The sequence below is a fragment of the Podarcis filfolensis genome (assembly GCF_964270895.1).
Source record: "Podarcis filfolensis genome assembly, chromosome: 6".
Taxonomy (NCBI): domain Eukaryota; kingdom Metazoa; phylum Chordata; class Lepidosauria; order Squamata; family Lacertidae; genus Podarcis; species Podarcis filfolensis.
This window is the reverse complement of record NC_139609.1, coordinates 91,609,685-91,632,864: the sequence shown is the minus strand read 5'-3', so window position 1 is coordinate 91,632,864 and position 23,180 is coordinate 91,609,685. Positions and strand designations below refer to the sequence as shown.

At 45.3% G+C, this 23,180-nt stretch overlaps 1 protein-coding gene across 2 annotated transcripts in view; it reads right to left on the bottom strand.

Moving 5' to 3' along the window:
• Nucleotides 1-7,017: 7,017 nt before the first annotated feature.
• Nucleotides 7,018-23,180, bottom strand: part of COL20A1 (collagen type XX alpha 1 chain) — a 148,973-nt gene continuing 132,810 nt past the window's right edge. For both annotated transcript variants that reach the window (XM_083618337.1, XM_083618336.1), the window contains exons 36-40: nucleotides 19,915-19,981; nucleotides 16,579-16,767; nucleotides 10,563-10,640; nucleotides 7,949-8,104; nucleotides 7,018-7,179 (exon numbers count right to left, since the gene is read on the bottom strand). In XM_083618337.1, the coding sequence (XP_083474463.1) occupies nucleotides 7,160-7,179; nucleotides 7,949-8,104; nucleotides 10,563-10,640; nucleotides 16,579-16,767; nucleotides 19,915-19,981 (510 nt within the window). In that variant the 3' untranslated portion in view covers nucleotides 7,018-7,159. The remainder of the gene's footprint in view (nucleotides 7,180-7,948; nucleotides 8,105-10,562; nucleotides 10,641-16,578; nucleotides 16,768-19,914; nucleotides 19,982-23,180) is intronic.

The following is a 23,180-nucleotide window of genomic DNA, read 5'->3' as shown; positions in this document are numbered from 1 at the left end:
CCTAAACAGGGCTGCCTTCAGATGTCTTCTAAAAGTCTGGTAGTTGTTTTTTTCTTTGACATCTGGTGGGAGAGCGTTCCACAGGGCGGGTGCCACTACCGAGAAGGCCCTCTGCCTGGTTTCCTGTAACTTGGCTTCTCACAGCGAGGGAACTGCCAGAAGGCCCTCGGAGCTGGACCTCAGTGTCCGGGCAGAACGATGGAGGTGGAGACGCTCCTTCAGGTATACTGGACCGAGGCTGTTTAGGGCTTTAAAGGTCAGCACCAATACTTTGAATTGTGCTGGAAAACATACCGGGAGCCAGTGTAGGACTTTCAAGACCAGTGTTATATGGTCTCGGCGGCTGCTCCCAGTCACCAGTCTAGCTGCTGCATTCTGGATTAGTTGTAGTTTCTGGGTCACCTTCGAAGGTAGCCCCACGTAGAGTGCATTGCAGTAGTCCAAGAAAGAGATAACTAGAGCAAACTAAACTCCGCCCACTAACCACAGAAGGTGTTCTACTAGCAGCTCAATAAAGCTTCCTGTTTTTCTCAAGCACCTGGCAGGCTGCCCTTCATAAGTACATAAAAAGAGTGTGCTGAATCAGGCCAATGGCCCATCTAGTCCAACAGCCTGTCCTCACAGTGGCTGACCAGATGCCCGTGGGAAATCTGCAAGCAGGATTCGAGCACTAGAGCTCTCTGCCCACACTGCAACTGGCATTCTGAGTCAATATGCCTCTGACCGTGAGGTAGAATCGTAGAATCTCAAAGCTGGAAGGGACCCAACGGTCATCTAGTCCAACCCCCCGCAATGGAGGAATCTCCACTTGCTCTACTTCACATGGAACAGAATCATCCCGGAAAATTGTAATGTGGCCCAGAAACCCCCAGTGCAGTGACTATAAATTGGTACGATACATTCCAAGGAACTTGGAATAGCTCAAAACACAGGAATGCAATTAACCTTGTTCTCGGGTCCTGTGATGCCAAAGATGTAACAGTGGGTGTGGGGGGCACAGTTCACAAAATACCCACATATTCTTCCATCGACTCTTCAGAGAATGGGGACTGATTCACGTCCTGGGCAAATTGTCAGCTTGAAACCACAATGGCAACAACGTGAAGATGATGACATGACAAACTGATGAAACTTATTATCGCAAGGGCAAGGGCGTCTTCCATTCTGAGAAGCTTTTAAAAACTTGTCAGGGTGTTGGAAGGAATTTTGACTATTTTTGCTGTTTTTGTGGCAGAGGCATGAACTTCGGCAGTGCTTGATGTGAAGAGATGATAGATAGATAGATGATAGATAGATAGATGATAGATAGATAGATGATAGATAGATAGATAGATAGAGATGATAGATAGATGATAGATAGATAGGTGATAGATGATAGATGATAGATAGATAGATGATAGATAGATGATATAGATAGATAGATAGATAGATAGATAGATAGATAGATAGATAGATAGATGATAGATAGATAGATAGATAGATAGATGATAGATGATAGATAGATGGATAGATGATAGATAGATAGATAGAGATAGATGATAGATAGATGATGGATAGATAGATAGATGATGACTAGATAGATAGGTGTTCTTTAATTCTGAGTGAGTGGAGACAGGTTGTGGTTATGTGGGAATGGGTGAGTGCCCTCTTAACATGCTCTAGGGCTGGGGTGGTAACATTCTCCTGCTAAAACAGATGGGTTTTAAAATATCATTTTAGCAGAGAACCCTGATAATACAGTAGAAGAAAGCCGCCTTTTCAGCAGTGCCTTGTAAGCAGCTGCAAAGTCCCAACTTCAGGACTTCAAAGCAGTTTGTTTGCACGTGATGTCACTGTCATGCCACGTGATTGACAGGGGGGCAGCCCCGCTCTCCTGTCAGATCTGGCCCACAAGGCCATGGATTCCCCACTCCAGAAATAAGGCTATAAGCCTCTGCACACCTTCTAGGAAGCAAGCCCTGCTAAATGCCATGGACCTGGCAAAGATGTGTGAATTCAAAAAGATAGTTTTGTTTTGTTCCCAATTTGCTTATTGGATCAGGGGTTGCAAATTAGGTAGGTTTGCTTTAGAAGGCAAACTGAACCCATTTTCTGCCCCACCCTTAATTCCAACTGCTATTCTTTGTCTTATCAAAAACAGATAAAGCTTCGAATCGCCTCCTTCCTTGACCAGTGACATGCTGTGTAAAGTGACTCCCCATTATTATGGGATGCAGCTAGGTGGAGAAATGTCCAGGAAAAATAAAGGGCCACTTTTCATGTTAAGACAGTAATAGGACAAGGTTTATGCTATTTAAAATCCTGTTCTACTTTTGCCTCTGGATATTTTATACTTGGCAAGCTCTCATTACTAAGAAGTGGTGCAGCATAACAAGTAGGAAGAGGCATATTACAGTCAATTGTAAAATTAATACCATGAAGTACTGAGGGATGGAGAGGAATCCAGTTCACTTCACATTTCCTGAAACAGTATGTGAACTGAATCACAGCTGTCCTGCCAAATTCACACTTCTCTGAATTCTGAAATGCAGTTCTCCAGCCAAGTAACGTGGAGCAAAAAAATAAATATATACATATTTTTACTAGGCTGTGTGTGTGTGTGTGTGTGTGTATTAATTACTAGGCTAAAATGCATATACTGTATTGATGACAATACCACACACAAAAATCATATTGGGGAAAATTGCTTGCATATATGTGTATTAGACAAAGTTGCATTAAAAAGTATATAAAAGGAGAAATAGGCATTAAGATGCTGATGAATATTCATTTGGATAGAAAGATAGATAGATAGATAGATGATAGATAGATAGATAGATGATAGATGATAGATAGATGATAGATAGATAGATTAGATAGATAGATAGATAGATAGATAGATAGATATAGATAGATAGATAGATAGATAGATAGATAGATAGATAGATATAGATAGATAGATAGATTGTAGATGTAGATGTAGATGTAGATGTAGATGTAGATGTAGATGTAGATGTAGATGTAGATGTAGATATATATTGCAAACTTATTTGGAAACGTGGAGTCCAAAACTTAAAACTGGAAAAATGAAAAACTGAGAGAAACTGAAACTGAGAGATTCACTCATTCTAGAAGTAACATATTGAACACTCCTGTGAAATTTTGCCTTCTTCCAGTCTTAGAACTTCCTTGAACTATGTAGATCTAAAATGCGTCAAAATGCTAAAAATTATAATTTGCCCTTGCATTGACAGGTGATGAGCCAGATAACCATCCTGCCCTCCTCCTCCTAATCTTTATCTTTCGTGAGGACACCAGCACTTTCCTTTCCTGCCTTCAAGAGAGTAGCACGAATCTGCTCAATTTTAACTCTCCGATAAGCAAGCCTCTGTTATCACATGACAATTTAATTGTATTGGCTGGAATCCCCTGTCTCTATCAGCACCAGATTGCCAAGCTATTAGCACAGACAGCTCAGCACCTTTTACAGTAATCATGGGCAGTTATTTTCTGCTCAGCCAACTTGCACTGGTCCAGCCCTGTGTTTATACTCTAAGCGCTCGCCAGTAATTGCTTTGGAATTATCAGCTTATAAAAGATCGGATTCCAAGAGTGAAGCCCCAGTGGTGTTCTTTTAAACAAAACCAGCACATCGGGTCAGGCAGGGAGGTTTAAAAAAGGTTAAAAAACATGTGCAATTCACTAAGGGGCCCTGGCCCATGGATGCATGCAAGCCACAGGAATTCAAGGGACGATTAAATGGTACAAAAATAATAGTAATTATTGCTATACATGTGAACATATGTAAGCACATACCATATTTACTCAAGTTTAATGCACCATCGAATCTAATACGCACCTCAATTTTCAAAACCTTGAAACAAAAAAAAGTATTTGCTGGCAAATGTAAATGTGCCATTAAATCTAATGTGCACCTTAATTATCGCAACCCAGTTTGGCCAAAAAAAGGTGAGCATTAGATTCGAGTAAATACAGCAATTATTTTTACAAGAACAAATTCTCCAGACTATAGCCACTATATAAGAAACAATGAAGTTCCTCAATGGGAGTAGTACTCCAGTTTGTTTCTGAAGAAGCATGGAACAAGTTATAGTCACTGTTGTTTATCAAATTTATTAGTTGCTTTTTTCTGCCATGGCAACTCAAAGCAACTTACAATATGTTAAGAAAAATGTATTCAAACAAAATTGATACCAGTATTTTAAAAACCCCACATAAAAACACCCCACCCACACAAAAAGGCCATATACATAAAAGCCAATGGCCTGATGAAAAATCCTCCCCCCCCCCCACAAGATATGCAATGATAGGTCAAGGCAAGCCTTCCTGGGCAGAGTATTCCAACTATCCCAGATATCATCAATGATAATGATAATAATGAAAATGGTTTTATTATTTGTACCCCGCCCATCTGGCTGTGTTTCCCCAGTCCCTTTGGGCGGCTTCCAACAGAACACTAAAAACAGAATAAAGCTTCAAACATTAAAACTTCCCTAAACAGGGCTGCCTTCAGATATCTTCTGAAAGTCAGATAGTTGTATATTTCATTGACATCTGATGGGAGGGTGTTCCACAGGGCGGGCGCCACTACCAAGGAGGCCCTCTGCCAGGTTCCCTGTAACCTCACTTCTTGCAGTGATGGAACCACCAGAAGGCCCTTGGCTCTGAATCTCGTGTCCAGGCAGAACGATGGGGGTGGAGATGCTCCTTCAGGTATACTGGGCCAAGGCTGTTTAGGGCTTTAAAGGTCAGCATCAACACTTTGAATTGTGCCAGAAATGTACTGGGAAGCAATGTAGATCTTTCAGGACCAGTGTAATATAGTCTTTGCAGCCACTCCCAGCCACCAGTCTAGTTGCCACATTCTGGATTAGTTGTAGTTTCCGGGTTACCTTCAAAAGTAGCCCCACATAGAGTGCATTGCAGTAGTCCAAGCAGGAGATAACTAGAGCATGCACCACTCTGGCAAGACAGTCCGCAGGCAGGTAGGGTCTCAGCCTACGTACCAGATGGAGCTGGTAAACAGCTGCCCTGGACACAGAATTGACCTGAGCCTCCATGGACAGCTGTGAGTCCAGAACGACTCCCAGGCTGCACACCTGGTCCTTCAGAAGCACAGTTACCCCATTCAGGACCAGGGAGTCCTTCATACACACTCGCCCCCTGTCCCTCCCAAATAGTACTTCTGTCTTGTCAGGATTCAACCTCAATCTGTTAGCTGCCAACCAACCTCCAACCGCCTCCAAACACTCACACAGGACCTTCACCGCCTTCACTGGTTCTGATTTAAAAGAGAGTTAGAGCTGGGTATCATCTGCATACTGATGAACACCCAGCCCAAACCCCCTGATGATCTCTCCCAGTGGCTTCATATAGAAGTTAAAAAGCATGGGGGAGAACTTCATTGCTTCTTACATAATGGAGAATTAGCTTTTGTAAATAGTTATTTCATAAATTGCATTCTGCACTCATATACTTACGTAAGTCGAGATGCATAATAATAGGAAAAAAATATATGAGACCATCTCAGTCACGTGGGTTTCTGCAACTTCTTGCTACCTATATTTGGGGACATTTCCCCACCCCCATCCCACTTTTTGGCTGAAAGATACAACATTGTATGTGGTCCACAGAGAGGACAGCAATCTCTTTTGGGCCATGATGGGATGGGGAGCCTCTGGTCCATGGGGGGGGGGGCTCACCACCCAGCCCTTGGTTTCTCAACTCTGCCCCACACTCAACATAGCGGGGACAATGGAAACCTTTTTCAAGGCCCAATTGCCTTGGTGGGACCCGATGCTGGAGAAGGGGAAGGTGGGATGGCTAAACCTTTCTTCCCTATATGTTGTGACTTCCCTGGAAACCACCCCATGCCTTAATTAGACTGTTAAAAGCTTCCATTAGTGTCAATGGGAGCTTTTTGAGAAAGTGTAATTGCCGGCGGGGGGGGGGGGGAGGATGCTGAGCAGGGGAACCATTAGGGAATCTGCACAATTGGTTTTCCTCTTTGACCGCAAGAGTCCAAACAGGACCTGTACTCCATTCTCTGCGATAGCCAATGGAACGAAGCCAATTGAATTTAAGAAGGCTGGATGGCACCAAGTGATCTACTGCAATGCTACAAACTGGGTTTCCAGGCAGAGGAATCCTATGAAGGCTGAAGGAAGAACTGATGCTTCCACAGCCCTGCCAGGCCCCTTCTGGCCAAGCTGGAAAGAGTTTGCTTGTGCATTATTAAATTCTTTTGAAGCAGGGGGAGGGGTATTTCTCCCCCACCCATTGGTCCCCGCCTTTTTTTCAGTTTTCTCTCCCAATGGGAGGGGAAATAGCTCCTGGACCAGGACAGACACAGGTTCTCTCCCCCCCCCCCAGTCCCCACTCAGGAGACATGTTTCAATGTGTGATTCCAACATGCAATTTTGTTATTTATACCCATTTTTAAACTGCTGGCTGTAACGATGACGATGATGAATGTTTCATCATTTTGTTTTCCACGCTGGATCTGAGCAGTTTCTCACGAAGATTTTCTCTATTGCCGTGTAAAACGGTTGGAGGGCTTTTGAAAAAAATCAATTAAGCAGTATGCAGATCTTGTCAAGTAAAAAATTAATTAAAATGTTCAGTGAATCAGTGGGGGGGCACCTTAGATCTGGTAGATCCAACTCTCAGTCTGCCACTGCGTTGCTTGATCTGTTCCAACATGCACCCACCCCAACTTTCTACTTTGTCACCCTTGGGTCAGCAACAGCAGAGGAACTGTCCACCGCCACATTGGGGAGACCTCTGACATCAGCCCCATCCCTTCAACTGTAAGCGTCCCCCTGTGGCTGCAGAGAGGGAGGACCACAGTATCCATCCTGCCAACCTTCTCAGGAGTTTAGGACTGCTCCGTAAGAGCATTGCTTTAACCATTTTGTGGTTAATTAGCTGGTGGCTAATGAAAAGCTGCAGAGATGCAGGTCTGGGTATTATACGTAGGGCATCTTGGCAATTTTGCCAAGGAAGAGACAAAACAAATAGACAAAAACTGTGCCATTTTATGGGGGGGGAGGGAAAATGTGAATCTTCAAGTCACAGCTGTCCTATAGGTAAATAGAAGTTTACAGCAGAGGGGCCTGGGAAGCCAAAAGTCAGTCTGCAGCATCCTGTATACCAGCTGTTACGGGATCAGCCCTGCATCTGGAGACAAAATCAGGACAAGGTGCTTAAGAAACACAAAAGAGCAGAGAGTGGAAATCCCTGAGGTGTGTGCTTCTCTCCCTTATATGTGGCTAAGGTAGCATCTATAATGTGCCTGTTATACCCACTCTATGTTCATCCACCCTGCCCTACATTCCAGAGGATGCTCAGAGTGCCAGCGAATTCTTACTTCAGAGTATACTGGTGGGGCTGCTGCCACAGAGCTCAGATTTCATCCCTGGACTCTTCCCCTGGGCTTCTACTTTCCCCTATCCTTGCCGTACTTATGGGCCTCCAGTTTCCTGTTATAGGCTTGTCACTGGGGCGCTTTGTTTCAGACCCACACTGTAAAGCAGGCCTGGGCAATCTCGGCCCTCCAGATGTTTTGGGACTACAACTCCCATCATCCCTGAGCACTGGTCCTGTTAACTAGGGATGATGGGAGTTGTAGTCCCAAAACATCTGGAGGGCCGAGTTTACCTACGCCTGCTGTAAGGTCTCTATTTTGCTGCTTCTGCTGCTAAAACTGTTGGAGAATCCCTTGCGTAAGCAGAAGACGCATCCTCTCTTGCAAGTGCAGAGGGTCTCCAGTTTCTATCCATTTCCTCTCCAGCTGAAGAACCCCCACCCATACCCCAGAATTATGGAAGGTCTCCTGCAAGCACAACGTTTTGGAGGGGCCCAAGTGGGAAGGAGAAGTCAAGAAAGCCTTGTGGCCAAAGGGGAGCCCTGTTCTCTGGATTCTTCTTGGGTTCAAAAAAGCATTTACCTATTGTACTCTCTTCATAGCACCCTGAAAGGACACAACCGCCTCCATGGCCAGGCTCTCCTGGTTGACCTCTTGCTCCAGGAAACCCAGGGGGCCCAGTGCTGCCAGGGGATCCCTTTGAGCCTTGCTTGCCAAGCATCTCTTCTCCTACTGGACCTGTGGGGGGGAGGGACACCAGAAGTACCACACACCCTCAGTCTAGATTGCTGATGAATTTTGTTTTGTTTTTTATTTTTTGTGTTTTTTTAATTGGAAATTTTATTTACAACATAACCCCACCCCCACCCCAATACAGAAATCCACCCACATTAAACATGAACATAACAAACAATAAGCATAACATACAGCAATACAAACAACCAAATAAAAGACTTCCTTTATCCTGTATCTGGCCTCCTTATTTACTTCTTATAAGCTGTTTCCTTTATGAATAATTATTAAGATTTTTCTAATTATAACTTAAATATCCACAAAGTCTCTTTGCGGACATTAATCGAAACAAGTCCAGGTATGTATTTTAGGGCACTGTTTTGTGAAGTATTCTCTGCATTTTCCCCATGCTTTTTGAAATTCTTGTCTATTATGATCTCTAATTGCCTCTGTTAATCTAGCCAGTTCAATATACTCTTAACAGTTTGTCTTGCCATTCCGTTTTTGTTGGCACAATTTCTTTTTTCCAGTTTTTAGCAATTAGGATCCTTGCCACTCCTGTGGCATAGAGGAATATTTTCTGATCTTCTCTTGCTATACCTGCGTCTATTATCCCTAGTAGAAAAGTTTCTGTATTTTTTATAAAGTTATACTTAAACATTTTTTTAAGTTCGTCATATACTATGTTCCAGAAGCTTTTGATTTTTTTCACAGGTCCACCAAACATGTATAAGTGTTCCCTCTGTTTTACAACACCTCCAGCACAGATTTGTTTTTGTAGATTGCTGATGAATTTTGAACCACCAGGAGGAAGAAAAGAGGCACACAGAACTAACAGCTTTGTTGCATTTCATGCATTCAGCCGGAGGGGGTGTAGCAGCATGGGAGACGACCAGCATTGACCCTGCTACTATTCAGAGTCCTGCTCACCTGTCCAAATTGGCCCATGGAGCCGAACCTCTTGAAACTGGGAGAGGTAGTTTGGGAACAAGGACTTAAAGAGGCTCCGTCCGTTCTGAGCCTTTGTTGGAGCAAGTTGCTTACTGCAGAGCTGTCCGTGGTCCTGGAACTCCTGGCCCAGCTTGTCCCATGGGATCCAGCGTTAGATTAGAACTGGGCGCCCTCTACCATACAGATAGTTCATGGTGGCCACCAATGTGAGTTGCCAAGCAGAAGGTGGCTCATTTAACTTTAACACACACACACACCACTTTTTTTAATGGGGAGCGTCACACAAGCAAGGCAATCATGGCTTCAGATACTTCATGTGGAGGGTCCAATTTTCATTGGAGGCTATTTGCACAGTGAAGAGGAGGAAGAGCTCACGCTGCTTCTCCACCACATGACTCTAGCGCCATGGCTGGCTGAATGTACACCCAACACTTAGTGCTAGAGTACTAAGGGCTATGTGGGAGAGGGCTATGTGTGGGAGAGCCAGTGTGGTGTAGTGGTTAAGAGCGGTGGACTCATAATCTGGTGAACCAGGTTCGCTTCCCCGCTCCTCCACATGCAGCTGCTGGGTGACCTTGGGCTAGTCACACTTCTCTGAAGTCTCTCAGCCCCACTCACCTCACAGAGTGTTTGTTGTGGGGGAGGAAGGGAAAGGAGAATGTTAGCCGCTTCGAGACTCCTTTGGGTAGTGATAAAGCGGGATATCAAATCCAAACTCTTCTACTTTATAGCATGTCAGTGTCATGACCTAGGACCATGCGCTGTGTGACAGACTCCAAGGTGGATGAGGCTCTGGCTCTGTCCTTAGGGGAAGAGTTGCCAGGACTGCCTTCAGGACCCTCCTGACTGCAGGGCACAACTTTGCTGCCCTCCTCTGATACAGGGGTTGGATGCCCCAAGGCAGCCTTGCCACCCAAGACCCATAGGGGACAAAGGCTGCAGAAGAAGGCAAGGTCCCTTTCTTGAGACAGGACAGGAATGCTTCCTTCTTTCTCTTCACCAGTGATACATTTACGGGCAATAACACCCTAAGAGGTGTTGGGAATCTGCATACATGCAGCTGCACACACAGAGTCAATTAGGGTTTGGCCAACAGCCAAGGCAATGTGAAGGAGTAAGTCTGCCTGGTGATATAGAGGCATGGAGACAGCTCCCTGATTGGTCAAGCTCTCTCACAGGAATAATGATTAATGTCCTACTAACTGGAATGTGTGATAGTACGAGTTTGAGTTCGGGAGTTGTAAGTCGTGTATGAGAGAGCTAGCTAAAGATGCGTGTTCTGTTCTGTTCCTGTAAATAGTCCACTGTATATAATAAACACCTAACTACAAGTTCCTGGTTCCTGTTTCGTCCATCCTCTCTGCAGCCAAGTTGCCAATTGCTTTCGTGAACTCTGCGTTTACTCTGCTAGGTCTGGCTAAGGTCCTGCAACTAGTCGGACAGTTGCGGAACACCAATAGGTTTTGCCAATAAGAGGTGGTACATAAAATAAATTCAGTAAAATGTACTGTACCTGTTCGACCTCTAGGACCTTGAGAACCTTCCTCATTTGTTCCAGGAGAACCTTTCTCCCCTTTGGGTCCAGAGGCACCTGTTGAATGAGCAATGTGTCTCTTAGCCATTGCTAATTTCATACTGGGATTCCTGGCAGTCTTTAGAGCTGTGATTCCAGTATAGCAGGGAGTTGGACTAGATGACCCAATTCCCCTAATTTTACCAAAACGCTTTTTAACATCTATACATTTGCAGCTGCTTTTCCTGACACGGAGCCTCCCAATTTTGCTTTAGGTGAAATACAGACCCACAAGCCTCCTCCTCAAAACACACACCCAAACCCAATAGATTTCATGTCAATGAAGCTGTTTTGGCTTCCCTCAAAATTCCTGCAGGTGTTTTCGCCTGAGCAGACCAGCCCAGTTCTGCCTCGGATCTTGCCTTAGGCAAAACCTGGTGGCAAACCCTGCTTTTTATCTGCCGTCTTTAGTACTATTCTTCAAATGTGGCAATCAAACCCGAAAATAGCACTCCAGGTGAACTGCTAGCAAACAAGAAAACATAACAGCTGCTAATATGCATCAAGATAATAGACAGCTCAAGCGATTAGCAGCTTCTTTCTTCTCATGGTTGTGAGTGTGAATGTAGAGCTCCTCTTGAATCCTCTTTTACTCAAAGGGAAGCCAGACTAGTGTTTAGCAAAACGCTATTAAAAGCACCAGAATCTTGGCCACAATGCACAGACTATCAGGCAATCTTGGGCTGAAATTAGGAACCCACAGATCTGGAAATGGCCTCTATTTGTAGTGAACCACCAAGGCTACAGCACAGAGTAATCTTCCCCAACCTGGTACATTCCAGCTGTTTTGGACTACAAATCCCATCATTGCAAGCCAGCATGACTGGGCCTGGTGGGAGTTCTGTAGTCAAACAGTTGGAGGGTGCCAGAGCTGAGGGGCCACCAGCCTTTGAGCTGGATGTGGCCCATGCAGTTTTCAAATGTGGCCCACAGCATCCCCTCTATGAAAGTCTTGAAAAAAATCTTTTCTTGGAGCCAGCATAGAACTTTCCTCAAAGCTAACAGCAACACAGAGGAAGGTGGAGGCAGTTCGTAGTCATGGCCAGTAGCCAGTCAGCCATATCCTCCATGAATTTATCCAATCTTCTTTTATCCAATCCAAGTTGCCATAGTCATCGCTGCCTCCAGTGGGAGAGAGTTCCACAGTTTAACTCTGTGCTGTATAAAAAAGTTTCTTTGAACTGTCCTGAACCTTCCAACATCTGGCTTCACTGGAAGCCCATGAGTTTTAGCATTACAAAATAGGCGTGGGAAACTTTTCTCTATCTACTTTCTCCATGCCATACCATATTTTTCGCTCCATAAGACGCACCTGACCATAAGACGCACCTAGTTTTTAGAGGAGGAAAACAACAACAAAAATATTCTGAACGAAACAGTGGATGTATGATTTTTGTGGTTCATGCTGTGGCCACAGACATGTGATCTGATGGTGAATTTGGGGTGACCGAATGCAAAAATCCTGAGGTTCCATGTGGATCCATGCTTTGTAACCACATTTTTGCACCATTGCAGCCCCAGGAAACAGTGGATGCGTGTTTTTTTGGTGCAGGCTGTAGCCATGGACATGCTATGCGATCTAATGGTGAATTTGGGGTGAATTTGGAGTGACCCAATGCAAAAATCCTGAGGATCCATGGGCTTTTACCTCCCCCCTCCCAGGCAGCCTCCGCTAGTATCCCTTATCTCTCTTCCGATCCCACCAATCAGCTGCCTCCTTTCAACACTCCCTTCCCTCTTGTTTGCCTTAGTGTCTTTTCCTTAGCTGGAGCAGTTTTTTGCTCCTCCTTTTCTTCTAATTTCTCTCCTTATTGCTTTAGTCTTCCTGTTTCCCCCCTTTGCAAATTTGCTGTCTTTACCTCCCCCCTCCCAGGCAGCCTCCTTTATCTCTAGCGTCCCTTATCTCTCTCCCCAATTGGCAAAGAATCAGCGGCTTTGTTTCAACACCCACTTCCCTCTCCCCCCCCCAAAAAAAGCATGATCTGCTTTTTGCCCCTGGGCAATTTGGCTCCAGGGACCACGCATTCGCTCCATAAGACGCACAGACATTTCCCCTTATTTTTAGGAAGAAAAAAGTGCATCTTATGGAGCGAAAAATATGGGATTCTACAGTGCCACCTCTTAGTTGCCCTTTCTCCAAATTAAAAGTCCAAAACACTGCAGCCTTTAACTGACTCCATTAAGCAGTATCCTACACCTGCCCATAGGCAACCTGAGATGCCCTTCGCTTTGGCGATACATGCAGAAGGCCACTTATATATGCAGCTTCCTGTGGCATAGGTGAAGATGAATGCTTCTCTTAATGCATCCTAAAGTGGCGCCAGACTTTTGTATTGTACCATCTTCACTTTTGATTCCTTTCAGCTTATCATCCTTCAATTCTTCTCATCTGTGAGCCATCTTGGCCAATTTATTTTCTAGGGTGCAACCCATGCCCTTTATTCTCTCCGCTTACGTGCAACATTTCACAAATTACCTTTGAAAGTCAGCTGACCCCTATAGTTAAATTGAGAAATGCTGGGTCCCAGTTTCTTTCCTGCTGGGTAGAGATCCACGGCTAGACATCTAACTCGCTAAGGGGGGCAAAGCATCTCCAAGATCAGCAATGGTTTATTAAGTTCTAATCTGACAAGCTGTCAGGCCCATTTCTCCATCCTCTTCTCTGCCATCGGTTTGCAAGACCACAAGAGGCCAACTACGTGCTACCTAATTTTCCTTCTCTGAGCTCAGCTGGATGTCTCCTGCTGGGGCACAATATAACCAGTTGGATCTGCAAGCAGCTTCAGGAGCTACTCAAATATCAGACTGGGCACCGGAGGGAGAGTGGGGGGGAGAAAAAGCAGGTTGACAGATTCAGGTTGGTGTGCAATCTACTCTCTGAAGCCTGCCAATTAAACCAAGAACTTTGACTCTTGGCTGTAAGTAGAAAGGAAACCATCACTGAAGGATAGGGCTTGAATATCCACTCAGATAGCTTCCCTCTTCCCTCCCTCCCTCTCTCTCCCTCTCTAATGATAATTCTGCTTGCGCCACTCTGGAGCAGTATCTAAAGGAGGGTCCTTGAACAGATGGAGGCCTAATCCTTGCATTAAAACCAAGGGAGCTGCCAGGATGACTCGGCATTCACCACAAAACAAAGAGTTGCCATAATGCTGCCTCCTCTCAAAACAAGGCAGCTTTTAGCTCCGGGCCAAGAGGGCAGGGAGATAAGCCTGTGCTTTTTCTAAAGCCCAGAAGAGAGCCCGGCCAAAAATAAAACCAAGGAGTGTGCGTTTGCCTGCTGAGTGGCGCGATAAGCTTCTTCTCGCTACATTGGGTGGGGGAAACTACTGGCCAAGATTACAGCCGTCTTTGCATAGGCCTGGCAGAATTGTAGAATGTGGAGAGCAGTGGAAAGAACACAAAGTCCTGCCTTTCCGCCTGTTCTCCCCAGGACAGGGTACCCTCTGTTTACAGCAAGGATAACCAATGTGGTGTAGTGGTTAAGAGCGGTAGACTCGTAATCTGGTGAACTGGGTTCGCTTCTCCACTTCTCCACATGCAGCTGATGGTGACCTTGGGCTAGTCACACTTCTCTGAAGTCTCTCAGCCTCACTCACCTCACAGAGTGTTTGTTGTGGGGGAGGAAGGGAAAGGAGATTGTTGGCCGCTTTGAGACTCTTTAAGGTAAAGGTAAAGGGACCCCTGTCCATTAGGTCCAGTCGTGGCCAACTCTGGGGTTGCAGGGCTTATCTCGCTTTATTGGCCGAGGGAGCCGGCGTACAGCTTCTGGGTCATGTGGCCAGCATAACTAAGCCACTTCTGGTGAACCAGAGCAGCGCATGGAAACGCCGTTTACCTTCCTGCTGGAGCGGTACCTATTTATCTATGTGCTTTCGAACTGCTAGGTTGGCAGGAGCATGGACCAAGCAACTGGAGCTCACCCCGTCGCAGGGATTCGAACTGCCGACCTTCTGATCGACAAGTCCTAGGCTCTGTGGTTTAACCCACAGCACCACCCGCGTCCCTTGAGACTCCTTAGGGTAGTGATAAAGTGGGATATCAAATCCAAACTCCTCCTCCTCCTTCAATGTGGTGCCCTTAAGATGTGGGCAACCTCCAGCTCCAGACAACATGGCCAATGGTCAGCACTGATTAAATAAGTGCCTCAACAACATCTGGAGCTTACCATGTTGGCTGCACCAGGTCTGCAGCATCCCACATGGAGGAGTAGCCAACTTTCCATCCGAAGTGGGAGATGATAATTCTCACAGAAACAAAGGGAACTCAAGCCAGACCACTGGTCCACCTAGTACTGTCTACAATGCCTGAGAAACATCAGTGAAACTCGCCATTGTTCCAGGAAAGAGTCTTCCCAAGGACTACCTGGAGAAACTGGAGAATGAAGCTGGGGCCTTCTGCACAGGGCTGGATAAATCATGAAGCAAAATAAGCACGTGCTTAGGGCATCGAGCGAAGGGGGGCATCAGATAAATTTTCCATTGCCGGATTTTTAACATTCATGGTCACAAATTGCTCAGCTTAGCGTGCGCTTTCTCAGTAGAAGTATATTAAAAATCCCAACAGAACAACTATGCAACAAGGAAGGCTGGTTGCCTTATCTCTACTAAGTAACTGATGCGTTGCGTAAGTTTAGTTTGGAGGACCAAAGACTTTGCAATTAGAAAAAGTAGGAGAAAGTTTTTCAAATGTAAATAAAGTATACAAAACTTTACACTTTCCATCTTACTGTAGGTTTTGTTTCATTTCAACAACCACCAAAAATTTTATGGTTTATTATTGTTCCTATTTTTAATTAGATATATTTGGGGGGAACCAAAATCGTTTAAATGATTAGGGCCTCTAAAGGTCTTAATCCAGTGCTGATTCTGCACCCAAAGCAGATGCTATAACCACTGAGCTACAGCCACCCCTCCTCTTCCGCCCAACTACTGTATTTTTCAATGTATAAGACGCCCCCTATTTTGGGGGACTCCAAATTAAGAAAACATCCCTCAGCACTACCAGTGTATAAGACGAGCCCCAATTTTAAACCTAATTTTTTGGTTTAGAAAACCTGCTAGTCTTATACACGGAAAAATACGGTACTTTCTTTCTATGCCTTGAATGAAGAAAGCTATTAAAAAATGGGCTTAGTGGTCTGCCCTGCTGATTAAAAATATGGAACCTACTTTTGATAATCATCTCTATGTGCACATAAAGTTAATGAAATATCAGATGTTGCTCATCCCCTCTTTTCCCTCTTGCCAATGACTTACAACCAATGGATCATTGTTATTGTTGCTGCCATTAAGTGGCAAGGGAAGGGGTCTGGGAGCTGGACGGATGGCAGCAGAGCTGGAAGGGAATTCTTCACCGGCTCCTGTTAAAATCCGAGACGGAGAAGAATTTCAAGGTTATACTGTTCCCTTCTCTTTTTGAGGCAAGCACTATGAGCCCAGTGAGGTTTGCTTCTCAAAGCCTGGAAAGAAGACTCTGGGAGACATTTCTGCTGAATTGTGGTGTGCAACTGCACAGCTGTGCATTGAGAGGAAGGGAGGAGTGCTGTGCCCTTCAAGAGATCACTTATGAAGGCATACAGAAACTGTGGTATAAGTCAGCTTTTCCCCAACCTGGTCCCTTCCAGACATTATAACTGCACTATTACAGTGGGACCTCGGGTTACAGACCCTTCAGGTTGCAGACGCTTCAGGTTACAGACTCCACTAACCCAGAAATAGTACCTTGGGTTAAGAACTTTGCTTCAGGATGAGAACAGAAATTGCGCAGCAGCAGCGGGAGGCCCCATTAGCTAAAGTGGTGCTTCAGGTTAAGAACAGGAATTAAGTACGTCACCAGAGGTACCACTGTACTCCCACCAGCTCCAGCCTATGGCCAGGGATGATGGGAGTTGTAGTCCAACAACATATGGACACCACCAAGTTACAAGAGGGTTGTTCAGGACTTCTTTCGATACCTCTTTCTCCTGGATATCCATCTCTGCCGGGCTGTCCAGGCATCCCAGCTTCTCCTCTCTCTCCTTTCATGCCAGGAGGCCCAGGAAGACCAGGCGGACCAGGTTCTCCAGGCTTCAGCTTATCTTCCCAAATGGGAACTGGCTTCTGTGAATGTTCATGGACGAATGAGTCAAACTTCAACACGTGAGCTGAAGAAGTAAAAGGAAAGGAGAGGGGGAAAAGTGGAATCTCTGATTTACCATCTTCATTATTTCCCATGATGCACCCTGCTTCTTGCATTTGTCAGGGTTTTTCCTGGACACGCATTCACACGGTGCAATTATCGACACATCTGCCTGTACACATGTACCTGTGTTTTTGTGAAAGGGTATACTCTTGCCGCTCTGTACAGCTCATATATTATCACAGATGCTACGTCCCGTGAAATGTCCCGCGTGAATTATGCACACAGATTGTACACTTGCTGGACATTATGTGAAGACTGTAGTCTGGCATGTAGTGTGGCTACACATTTTTAGTGCATGGTTTTTAATTTTTAAATGTTTAATGTAACTGTTTAAATATAAGTTTATGATTTTGTGACATAAATATTTTTATAAATAGAATCATAGAATCATAGAGTTGGAAGAGACCACAAGGGCCATCGAGTCCAACCCCCTGCCAAGCAGGAAATACCATCAGAGCACTCCTGACATATGGTTGTCAAGCCTCTGCTTAAAGACCTCCAAAGAAGGAGACTCCACCACACTCCTTGGCAGCAAATTCCACTGTCGAACAGCTCTTACTGTCAGGAAGTTCTTCCTAATGTTTAGGTGGAATCTTCTTTCTTGTAGTTTGGATCCATTACTCCGTGTCCGCTTCTCTGGAGCAGCAGAAAACAACCTTTCTCCCTCCTCTATGTGACAGCCTTTTATATATTTGAACATGGCTATCATATCACCCTTTAACCTCCTCTTCTCCAGGCTAAACATGCCCAGCTCCCTTAGCCGTTCCTCATAAGGCATCTTTCAGATGAAGGGTGGTATACAAATTTAATACAGTCATACTTCATGTTACGTTTTTTCAGGTTGCGGTCCGCAGCGACCTGGAAGTACCAGAAAGGGTTTCGCCGCTCGTGCATGCACAGAAGCACTAAATCGTGCTTCGTGCATGCACACAAGCGTCAAATCGCACCGCGCACCTGCGCAGATATGGCACTTCAGGTTGCGGGCTTTTCATGTTGCGAACGGGCCTCCAGAATGGATCCCATTCACAACCAGAGGTACCACTGTACGTAAATAAATAAAGAATAAGTGAGGTCTGGCATGCAGGGAAAATATCATTGAATTATCAGGAGCATACATGGAAACCCGGTTCTAAATTAAGAAGCCTAATAGAGATTGGGGATGGGGGAGCTGATATACAGCATAGAAAAGAAACAACACGGCTTACTTTCAAGGGCTGCATGCACACCTTGCATTTAAAGCACATTGAAAGCACTTGACTTCTCCCACAGAATCCTGGGAACTGTAGCTCTGTAAAAGATACACTACATCCCCCAAGGTTCTTTGGGGAAAGCCATGTGCTTTCAATGTATGGTGCATACACAGTCACAGTAAGCTAAGCTTCACAATCTTAAAAAGGAATCTCAGGCTTGCTTGCATGGGACAAAGGTCAGCCATGATGTCTAGCAGATGACCAATGACAATTCCCATATTTTAATCCTGCAGGATCAGGGCAGGCTATTGATGGAGAAGTTGGATCCTCTATTACAGAGCTTTCCAAACTGTGTGTTGTGATACGTCAGTGTGTTGGCTGCAGTGTGTAGGTGTGTCGCGCAAACGCTCTCCACACTCCTCCTGGGGCTGGAAAGGGGTTAGTTTAACCTCCGGTTTGCTAGTAAAACTGAATTGCCGTGTCATGAAATGATGCATGTCTGAAATGTGTGTCACCAACATGGAAAGTTTGGAAAGCTCTGCTCTGTTGGGTGTGACTATGTGGGTTTGGGCATGCTCTAAGGGTAGAGTTTTGGCGCTTGGGACATGACATGCCCAACATGTGGAGAGAGAAAGAGAGAGCTGCTCCACTGTCACAACTCAGGAACTGGAAGGTAAGATCTGAGAAACAGTTCCAACTTCGTTCTTGTAAAAGGACCATCAGATATGGGGTGGGGTACTGTACTTATCCATGTATAAGGCGCCTCCATGTATAAGACGTCCCCTACAGTTGAGCTTTTTTCCAGGGGGGATTGCCTCAGCAGCAACCAATCAAACGTCCACCCTATGCACTACCAATATATAACACGACCCCCACTTTCTAGCATGATATAGTCTTATACATGGATGTAGTCTTATACACAGAAAAGTACGGTATTTCAAATCTGTGTGCATGGAGGATGCTTGAAATATGACAGATAAATTACAGGGTCATCAACACAGGTACATTGCACTTTTAAAGGGACAGGCATTTTATGCTCTCTTTTTTTTCCCCACACAGGGACCTGTTGTGAAATGTGCACACATCCAATGTGTCACCAGCTACACATGGGAAACTGTGCGTCACTTTTTACACATTTGAGGAATGCTCTGCTCCCACCTACCCCAAGCTGTAACTATTTTATCTAGAGGTGGGAATGTGCTACAAAAACATAATCACATAATGTGTTAATCCAGAATTTGATCAGATTACTTCAAAACAGAGCAGTGGCCAGGGTCAGAGTATTATCACAGCTCTGCTCTGTAGCTGAATTATCCAGAGCTAGGGATGGGCACATCTGTCCCTTCTTGTTTCTCCCACTTTGCCATTTTTCCCAACTGATTTCCAGATCAGTTTGCAGTTAAAAGAAAAAAAAGTCTTCATGAAATTGCACCAGCATTTTGGTGCAAATGTCTCCTAATATACCCCTTCTCTTGTAGGGAATTTTGCCTAACGTATATATTTTTGCCGAGTAATTTCCCCCAGTACAGTGCATTCTTGTATCTTATGTTCATTAACGTATGTGGTTGTTTTTTTTGAATAATTGTTTTGGTTGGATAGCTACATTGCAAAATCCAGAAAAGTGAAAATTTTGAAGGAAGGCTGGGTGTCGGTTTGAACGTGCCTGTTTAATTCCAGAAGTGCAAATTAAGTAGCTGCATTTTTAAATGCAAACGAAATTGAATCTCTTCTACCCTTATCCACAGATTAAGCAATGGACCTCCTTTATAATCTGAATTAAGGGGTGGATTTTGGCACCACCAGCGAACTTTGGGTCAGGCAGCACAGCATAGCGGCAGGAGATAAATTGTTCAGAGGAGAGAGACGTAGAAACGGGAAGCCGGTTAGTTGTTCAGGTTGTTGGGCAGAAATGTACTTACACTGAATTAGGCGCTCACAAGCCTGATTAACCAGATGATAGATTGTGGCTAAAGACTGGGCTTCACCCTAAGGGGGAGGAGGGAAGAAAACGGATGGGGAGATCAATGCCAGCATATGAGAAGAGTAAAAACAGTCAGTCAGGTTTTGAACATCTCTCGTTCTTTGGAGAATGCCATGCAAAACAATATGATACACTGCAGTTCGCTACCTTATCACCACCCTGTTTATTGCTTTATTTCAGCCAACGCTGGCAGTGGCTGTAAGCAGAAAAAACCCTCCCCTTCCCTTCCACTTGCAGATGCCTACATCAGATCCTGCATTGCAGGGCGCTGGACTAGATGATCCTTGGGTCCCTTCCAACTCTTCTTGTTGTTGTGTAGTCGTTTAGTCGTGTCCGACTCTTCGTGACCCCATGGACCAGAGCACGCCAGGCACTCCTGTCTTCCACTGCCTCCCGCAGTTTGGTCAAACTCATGCTGGTAGCTTCCAGAACACTGTCCAACCATCTCGTTCTCTGTCGTCCCCTTCTCCTTGTGTCCTCCATCTTTCCCAACATCAGGGTCTTTTCCAGGGAGTCTTCTCTTCTCATGAGGTGGCCAAAGTATTGGAGCCTCAGCTTCAGGATCTGTCCTTCCAGTGAGCACTCAGGGCTGACTTCCTTCAGAATGGAGAGGTTTGACCTTCTTGCAGTCCATGGGACTCTCAAGAGTCTCCTCCAGCACCATAATTCAAAAGCATCAATTCTTCGGCGATCAGCCTTCTTTATGGCCCAGCTCTCACTTCCATACAGCACTACTGGGAAAACCATAGCTCCAACTCTACGATTCTACCAAAAGGCCTTTTGTGAGCACAAAGGCTGAAGCTCACCAGTAGAACATCTGCTTTGCATGTAGAAGGTCCCAGGTCCAATTGCTGCCATCTCGGTGGTGCAAGATTCCCTATCTGAAACCCTGGAGTGTTGCTGCTGGACAGTGTAGACAGCAGGGTCGGATTTAGGTTTGATGAGGCCGTAAGCTACTGAATGGGGGACATGAGTGGCGCTGTGGGTTAAACCACCGAGCCTAGGACTTGCTGATCAGAAGGTCGGCAGTTCGAATCCCCGCGATGGGGTGAGCTCCCGTTGATTCTGCTCCTGCCAACCTAGCAGTTCGAAAGCACGTCCAAGTGCAAGTAGATAAATAGGTACCACTCTGGCGGGAAGGTAAACGGCATTTCCATGTGCTGCTCTGGTTCGCCAGAAGTGGCTTAGTCATGCTGGCAACATGACCCGGAAGCTGTCTGTGGAAAAACGCTGGCTCCCTCGGCCTATAGAGCAAGATGAGCGCGCAACCCCAGCGTCGGTCACGACTGGACCTAATGGTGAGGGGTCCCTTTACCTTTATCTTTTAAGCTACTGAATGTAATGGGGCCCTTTATATGTCCAGCTGTCCTTTGTCAACAACAATTCTTGCTGTTTTTTGTGTTGAATAGATGCTTTATGGTAATTTATGGAGCTAATGGGTCCATACACAACACAAAACACTGTTGCTGTATGTAGGTTTTTTATCTTATATTTTGGAAATGTACATCCAGGGTTTTTTCCCCTTTTTTCCCCCTTAGAGTTTAAACATAACACATTACTTTACTTGGTATACTAAAACATACAGTGATTTTTTTTCTTTAATATTTTTTTTAAATTTTTTTTCAAAGATCTTTATTGAAACTTAACATATATGCAGGGGGGTTTTCCCTTTAAATTTTTTGCCCCCCCTCAAAGAGTGGGGCCCTAAGCTATAGCTTGTTTAGCTTATACAGTGGTACCTTGGTTCTCAAACTTAATCTGTTCCGGCAGTCCGTTCCAAAACCAAAGCATTCCAAAACCAAGGTGCGCTTTCCCATAGAAAGCAATGCAAAATGGATTAATCTGTCCCAGACTTTTAAAAACAACCCCTAAAACAGCAATTTGACATTAATTTTACTCTCTTACTAGACCATTAATCCATAAAATGAAAGCAATAAACAATGTACTGCTGTCACACAATCAATCCATCGGTAGCTGAACTGGGTTCCACACAGTCACAAAAACAAAACAGCAAAATAAATAGCAAAAACAGATAGACCTCAGGACAACACTCAAAACGGAAGTGTGGCACTCAAAACAGAGCATGTTCAGCTTCTGAAAAACGTTCTCAAACCAGAACACTTACTTCCAGGTTTGCAGTGTTTGGGTTCCAAGCAGTGGCGTAGCGTGGGTTGTCAGCACCCGGGGCAAGGCAAGTAATTTGCGCCCCCTAACCCGTGGATTTGCGCCCCCTAACCCGTGGATTTGCGCCCCCTAACCCATGGATTTGCCCTAACCCCAGATGTTGCGGCCGGTGCGGCCCGCCCCCCCTGCACCCCCCATGCTACGCCACTGGTTCCAAGTTGTTTGAGTACTGAGGCGTTTGAGAACCAAGGTACCACTGCACATAAATCCGGCACTGGTAGACAGCAATGGGTTAGCTTCCTGTTGCTTTTTGCTGTATGGATTCCACCATTAGCCTTTTTTTCCACCAAAAAGCATTGGAAGAGGAGGTTTGCATAGAGGAAATGGGCCCCCATCCCAGAAATCCACATGCTCTCCCATTTGCACTCCTAGCTACTGAACAAGTCAGCCTCCGCAGTCAATTGAGTAATGGGGAAAACTCCAGACACCCATCTTCTTTCCCCTGTCAACCAGGTTGCCACAAAATAGAATTCGGCATGAGCAGCGTTTGTGCGATGACTCCCACCTGTTCCCAGACGTAATCGGGAGATTAGAGGCAGTGTGGTGTAGCGGTTAGAGTGCTGGAATAGGAGCTGGGAGACTTGGGTTCAAATCCCCACTTGGCCATGAAGCTGGACTGGGTGGCTCTGGGCCAGTCACTTGCTCTCAAACTAGCCTACCTCGCAGGCTGGTTGTGAGACAAAATGGGGGAGGAGGAGAAGGATGCATGGCACCTTGAGCTCCTTGGAGTAACTATAGAATTATAGAGTTCGAAGGAACCTCAAAGGTCATCTAGTCGAACCCCCGGCACTGCAGGAATCTCAATGCAAGAAAGGTGGGATAAAATGTAATAAATAAATAAAATAGTGGATGAGAGTCAGAGTAGGCAGGCATTGTTGTTGTTTAGTCGTTTAGTCGTGTCTGACTCTTCGTGATCTAATGGACCAGAGCACGCCAGGCACTCCTGTCTTCCACTGCCTCCCGCAGTTTGGTCAAACTCATGCTGGTAGCTTCGAGAGCACTGTCCAACCATCTCGTCCT